A 7042-nucleotide genomic window follows, 5' to 3' on the forward strand; every position below is an offset into this window, starting at 1 on the left:
TAGATAGATAGATAGATAGATAGATAGATAGATAGATAGATAGATAGATAGATAGATAGATAGATAGATAGATAGATAGATAGATAGATAGATAGATCGATATAATAATTATTAAATCATGTATTTATTTATTTATTTATTTATCATATTTTAACACGAGCAACAAATTAATCATAATATGTCAATTTATTTGTTCATTTTCAACAGTGAACACTAGGGTTCGTGCACTACATGATCCACATCTTGATGAAACAACTTCTATATGAAAGTCTATAATAATAATTGACCAAATTATCCACCTTCCATAAATGCCAGGCAGATCTAACATCTTGCCATCAAAAACATGAAAAAACTGCTCTATAATTTGATCGACCTAGCAAGCAACAATAACCAGGTTGGACGGGCCATAATGATCTCTCTCAGACAATCCCGTATTAATCAATAATCAGTAATTCGTTACAATACAGTCGCTCGCTGTTTGTTGGGTTTAGCAACGAGGATGATTATGACAGTGATGACAGCGACTACGAGCTGTCCACGAGTACGTACAAGCCCATCCACGCTCCCAGCCAGACTCACGGAATCTCGTTCATTCCAACCAACTCTAGCAAGACCAACTTACACCACCTGCAGGTGAATGAGTAGAGACCTGTGCGAACATAGATACATACAAACATATGTATGTGTGTGTGTGTGCGTGCGTGCGTGCGTGCGTGCGTGCGTGTTGTGTGTGTGTATATATATCTATGGTGCGGCGAATCGTCATAGTAGTCTGCCTGCGTTTGTTAGAACAATGTGATTCCTACTTTTCCATCGACGAGCTTGCAAGCAATTTCGCCAACAAGTATTTATTATGCAGTTATACTTTACAGTATACTTACTAAACAGTATCTGCTTCAACGTATGTGTATGCTTTATCGTATATACATGAACAAATTTGCACGCATATTATATATTTATCATCAAGTGAAGTAATATTACATCGCCCTGTGTGTAATTTTCACACGACTTGTTATATTTATATGTCGTGATATTTTCCTGCTTGTCCTGGAAAAATGTGGAAATTCCCAATTTGGAAAACTTAGATGGTAGATGTACTATACTTCCGATCAGCTCATGTTCACACACAGCTACCACTTGCACCGTCCAATTATCCATCATTTGTGAGTTCCGCGCTAGATTTCCCTCGTGTGGTCAATATGTGCTCTTACTTTAGTTCCCCTACAAACTATCTGTTCGAATTTCTTTTGTCGCGCGAGAATCTTTCATTACTAAACGAATACAACGCGACTGGACAAAAATCCGAACCTGAGATTCGCTTCCTGTTTCAAATTCTTGAAAAAGTTTCCCGTTCCCAAGCGCAGTCGTTATATACCGTCTGCCAATTGTTTCGTGGCCACATGCGTTTCCATTGCAGCAGCTGCTGCGATGATTGGACGTAAAATACTCAGATAACTAATACGTAAAATTACGTAAAAATACGTAAAAATGATAGGCACGTCAGATACGTGAAATTTTCAGAAACCTGTTACCATGCGTTCACCACAGTGTGTGCACGTGAGGCGAGTTTTCTTTCAGACGTGAAGTCAATTAATCTATCAGTAAGACCTCTACCAAGGTCCTAACTAGAGACGTATACTAAGGGGGCTTAAGTATAGACACCTGTAGTAATAGGGTTTTGTATTTCCACGCAGCGTCGTCATATCTGTGAAGCTCTCTGTGTCTGTCATGATATCTGCTCTGTGGCAGTTTGATGTAACATGTAGCCGTTTGAAATGCGAGAGGTTTGATGTTGCAGCTTCACTAATATCGATTCAGTTACAGTACACAGCTACAAGGTCACGGTCTCTGTATACGCAGCGCTTGTTTCTGCATTTGTTTATCATTTTAGCATTAGTTTATATTCGCTGATCATTGAGAAGTTGAGTGAGATGCGTAGATGAGCAAATGTTTCTAAGAAATGCTTGTCATGTTTTGTTGCCATGGCATATTAGTAACATATAGTAGCATAATCGCTCGAATTTCTTACTCAATTAATCAGCTTTGCCTAATAGGCCTAATGGTGATGATCATTGAGAAGTTGATTTAGATGCGCAGATGAGCAAATGTTCTCAGCAAATGTTTGTCATGTTTTGTTGCCATGGCATATTAGTAATATAGTAGCATAATCTCAGTCGATTTTCTGACTCAATTAATGAGCATTATATACCTGATGATGGTGAAGGTTGTACGATTCTTCTTTCTGGGACACAATAGCAAGTCGAATAAAACTGTTAAATGATTGTTAAAAAGCTTTTTTTTGAAAGTAAATACATACATATGTATATGTGTGTGTGTGTGCGTGCGTGCGTGCGTGCGTGCGTGCGTGCGTGCGTGCGTGCGTGCGTGCGTGCGTGCGTGCGTGCGTGTGTGCGTGTGTGTGTGTGTGTGATATATATACATGTATTTACATTAGCCAGTTATAATCACCATCACTTTTATATTTTACAGTGCATGCATCATGGAACCACCGCCCTTCATTGGGATGAAGACAAGTCTGTCATGTGCTATGTCAAGCTAGAATATGGTAAATATCAGTATACAATATATATATATATTTCAACATCTAGCTGTGCCTGTAGTTCGTATCGCAAGTCACATTACGATATATCGAATCAAAAATTAAGAGTTAATATTTACTCTTTTGCAAAAAGCAGTGTGTATGTGCACGCGTGTGTGTATGTGAGCAGGCAGGTGTGCAAACTATGGTGGTTATATGGTTTATATAATATGACGTAATCGAATTTCGTGGCAAGAACATTTGAATCGTCTTCGCTTGTGCACGTTTGCGATAAGTGGTAGTTTTATCAGCAAAAAATACACTGTGCGTCTATGACGTCCTGGTAAACAATTCTCTTCGCGTCTGTTCTGTTTCTTATTAAATGATTTATTTCGAGGTCTCTTCTTAAAAACCCAAAATTTGAAAAAAATATAGCGAAATACAATCTCACCTAATAGCGCATATATTACTGATTACACCAACTTGAAAAATACTAAGAAGTTATGCTGTTATAGCATAGAAAATTGGAACACGCCGTAACACCGTGGCATATTTGATTCATATTGCTTCATTGTGCGCTGTACTACAGGCTTTACACTCTACCTAACGTCTGCTTAAGCTTTGTTTCTACTTAACTCTTCTCCCATTTGCGGTAAGCAGCTGTTTCATCAGCCAAAAAAATACACTGCACGTCTGTAACGTTCAAGTAAAAAAATTCTCTCCGAGTCTGTTTTGTTTCTACTTAACAAAAAAAAACTGTCTTCTTGTTAAGTGGACAACTGTTTTTCATTGTGCTGTGTTTCAGGCAACGCTCTTTTCACTTAGTGACTTAACGCTGTCTGTCATTGTGCTGCGCTTCAGGTAGTGCCATTCTCACTTGGTGCCGGACGCTGTGGAGTGCTCTGCGTGGCAATGGTGCGGCCGACTACGTTCTCAGTAGTGACATGACGGCACCCGTCTCCTCAGGGCTCATGGGAAAATACCAGATCGGTACATATCACACCTGCGGCCTTCATCGCTGAGTCTTTACGAGTGCTCTCGCTCTCTCTCTCTCTCTATCTATCTATCTATCTATCTATCTATCTATCTATCTATCTATCTATTTATCTCTCTTTCTCTCTCTCTCTCTGTCTCTCTCTCTCTCGCTTTGGTTCTCTTTCTCTCACTCTCTCTCCCCCCTAGATTCTCCCTCTCTTTATCTCTCTATATTAATATATATGTAATGTATTATCTGTATAATATATCTGATATATACTGCACCGCACCATCTCACTTGCCCTATCTTCTTCGTTTTCTTCGTCTAGGGGGCGACGTATGTCTGAACGGCCTTGAGGACGGCTACATAGAGCTGACCTACGTCAAGGATGCGGTGCTGGAAGAGGGCGGCGTTGACATGGTTACGGTGACTCGTCGCCATGGCGTTGACGACAGCGAGATGAAGTGCATCACGCTGGTCTACGGCGTCAACCTCTCCGACAATCGTGTGCTAAAGTTTATCTTGCCAAAACACAGTAAGTGAACGGTCGATGGGGCTTCTACATGCGCGTGCGAAAGCCCAGAAGTGAATTTGGAAACCGAAATTCGAGAAATTCAAAATTCAAAATTTTCGTTGGCTGTGGTTGGCTGGAGGAGTGAACGATAACGCAACTTGATTAGTCGGAAAAGCTCTTTGAATTTCGAATGAACCTTCTTGGCTTACGTGTGTTTGTGTGTGTGTGTGTGTGTGTGTGTGCGTGCGTGCGTGCGTGCGTGCGTGTGTGTGTGTGTCTAGGTAGATTCCCTAGCTTATTGATCGGTAACACATCAACTCTTGTTACGCCATTAACACATACAGTTAGCGATGAACAGCACGTGAGGCTCTCGTGACATGGAGACCTTGACCAGCTCTAATTAGCACACGGATGAACTATGGCTGCCAAGTGTAATTACGTTGTAGTAATTAGCATTATACTGCTTTTTATTCGGTGCCAAAAATTTGACGTGAGCATAAAGAGTTGGGGGTGATTAGTGAGTGAGGTCGGACAAAGCCTAACCCTAATCCTAACTGTAACAGCTGACTAAACTCGGTGATTCATTGGCAGTCGCCGATGTGTTGTTGAATGCCAAGGTGACATTGAGAACGCTGCAGCAGCCGCTCAGATGTTTGCAGTGCATGCACGCAACGCACTTAGGCGCACGAAGGGTCGTTGTCGTAACAGGTACTACAGATATGTACCCGAGGTAGTTTTAGGTTGTTTAGTATTATGTTTATATTTTTATATGAGGTATGTTTAGGGTTAGGGTTAGGGTTAGAGTTAGGGTTAGGGTTAGGGTTAGGGTTGGGGTTAGGGTTAGGGTTAGGGTTAGAGTTAGGGTTAGGGTTAGGGTACACTTCTGTTGTACAAGTCTTGTACACTTTGTGTATACATATATGTACCTCGGATACATATCTGTAGTACCTGTTACGACAACGACCCCTTGAGCCGCACTAGCCACGCGAGAAACACCGAGAGAAATACCTAGTAGAACGTCTAGACGGCGCGGATGTTTCGCGTTGGAAATGTCTGCGTAGACTAGTTGTTCTGCCTGGGGTCGATTGATGTTTGCACTGCACTACATCTGTACTACTCTGTACGTTATTAAAACATATCGAGTGCGCACGAAGATCATGGCCGCACCCAGATCTATGGCGCGTTCAATCCTCGCGGCCTCCTGCTACACAAATGTCGAGTTTGCGATGCTTTTATGTTGCTAGTCTGGCATTAAACCACTTGATTAGTTGTCTGCCGTCTGTGGATTAACCCTTCCACTGTACGACCGCACAACACTCTATCATTCGTTATTGACGTAAAAGTTAGAAACTATATCATATGTGGTTTCTTTCACTCCAGTGATACGGCAAGTGCAGAGCGGTAACTTGTAACTGACCTGTAGAACTTGTATAACCCTTTCACTGTACAATTGATCCTACAAGGCGCGAGCATGTACGTGTTATAGTCGAGAAGCTGGATAGTATATAGGTAGAAGCTGGAAGCTGGACTGCCACTAATAGCGCTTACATCGGTGGTGTCGTCGTCGATTCAGGTGCAGAGCTGTGGTACGAAGGACTCAGGAACGTGGTCAGTGGACACCAGAGGCAGCGGCGCCTCAGTGACCAGCGCATACAGTGGCTCAAGGAGCAGTTTCTTCAGCGTTACTACGACGGCGAGGACTGCCAGGGGCCGACCCCTGCCGATGCCATCAAGGTGAGTGAATACTGGGCAGCGGTGCTGCATATATATCAAGAGTAGATAATAGGAGATCTACTCTTGATATATATATATATGCATGTGTGTGTCAGTGTGCGGCAGCGTGCGTGCGGTGTACATGTGTGTTGCAGAGGGGCATTTGCACGGCATTTACAGGAAATTGTCGGCAATAATAGACGAAAGAGGGTAGAGAAACATTAAGACTTTGGTAGTAAATAGATGTCGTATTTATTTAGCATTATATTTTATTGAAACGCTCCAAGGTGACACAGCTGTGGGAATAATTTTGAAGACTCGCGTTCGTACGGATTATTCTGTCACAGTAGCAAACCCGTTTACGTGATTGGTTATTCAGTGATTTGAGTATCCGGTTTTTCAAATATTGCCCGCCTTGGGCGAAGGATTTGACAGCGATTAAGTAATTGCACTTGCGTTCAGTTCAATTACTTAGTACGTACGTCAACGTTCAATCTTGCGTCCATTCAGCAATACAAAAAGTGAGCTTTTAAAAAATTTAATTACTATAAGTAGCAGTGTGCACATCAATATACAGTTAGTTATACCTATGTGCACGTTCTTGTGTTTTTGAGGTGTCTCTGCGTGTCATTTGTGTTATATTTTGGGGGTCTTTTGTCCTGAATGTCCTTTGAGTATTCTTTTGGGTGTTTTTTTATCCATTGTAATTGAGTGTAGGCGATACATTGCATTACATGCATGGCCTCTGAGCTCCGATTCGCTGCTCTTTGAATAATAAATGAATAAATAAATAAATAAATAAAATTAATCTGGGTGGTTTTATCAATTGTAATTAAGCGTAGGCAATAAATTGCATTACATTGCCTCTGAGCTCCATCTTGTTGCTGTTTATCTCTGATTATTTGCTTCTGATCGAGCTCTGACTTGCTTACCAGTGGAGCTAACCCCCCGCTGTAGTATTTACTGTGAAAGCAACTGCGTGGCCTCGGGTTAAAAGGAAACGGAGATAGGCACCGCCCTATGTGCCACATATAGGCGCGGGAAGGATTTAACCCGGACTCTCTCCGTTTCAGATGTTCGGCGGGCGTAAGTGGACCCTAGGTTCCCTCGTTGTGTCTACGAGCGTGTCAGAAGGTGGCTCTGCGCTCAGCTTCCGTCGCGGTTCCAGCTTCACTGTCGGCTCGACGACCACCAAACTACTGAAGAAAACGAGCAGGAGCTCCCTCTATGCAAAGGTAATCAGTATGAACGTCTGTCGTATAGACGGACGTATAAACATGTATGTATGTATGTATGTATG

General features: G+C 42.1%; 1 protein-coding gene across 1 annotated transcript in view; it reads left to right on the top strand.

The window, feature by feature from the left end:
* Positions 1 to 7042, top strand: part of LOC106808420 — an 88740-nt gene that overhangs the window by 39621 nt on the left and 42077 nt on the right. The window contains 6 exon segments of the mRNA XM_014811138.1: positions 468 to 633; positions 2491 to 2566; positions 3401 to 3529; positions 3844 to 4050; positions 5603 to 5763; positions 6816 to 6977. Of these exon segments, the coding sequence (XP_014666624.1) occupies positions 468 to 633; positions 2491 to 2566; positions 3401 to 3529; positions 3844 to 4050; positions 5603 to 5763; positions 6816 to 6977 (901 nt within the window).

Source organism: Priapulus caudatus, unplaced genomic scaffold, assembly GCF_000485595.1.
Source record: "Priapulus caudatus unplaced genomic scaffold, Priapulus_caudatus-5.0.1 Scaffold275, whole genome shotgun sequence".
Lineage (NCBI taxonomy): Eukaryota > Metazoa > Priapulida > Priapulimorpha > Priapulimorphida > Priapulidae > Priapulus > Priapulus caudatus.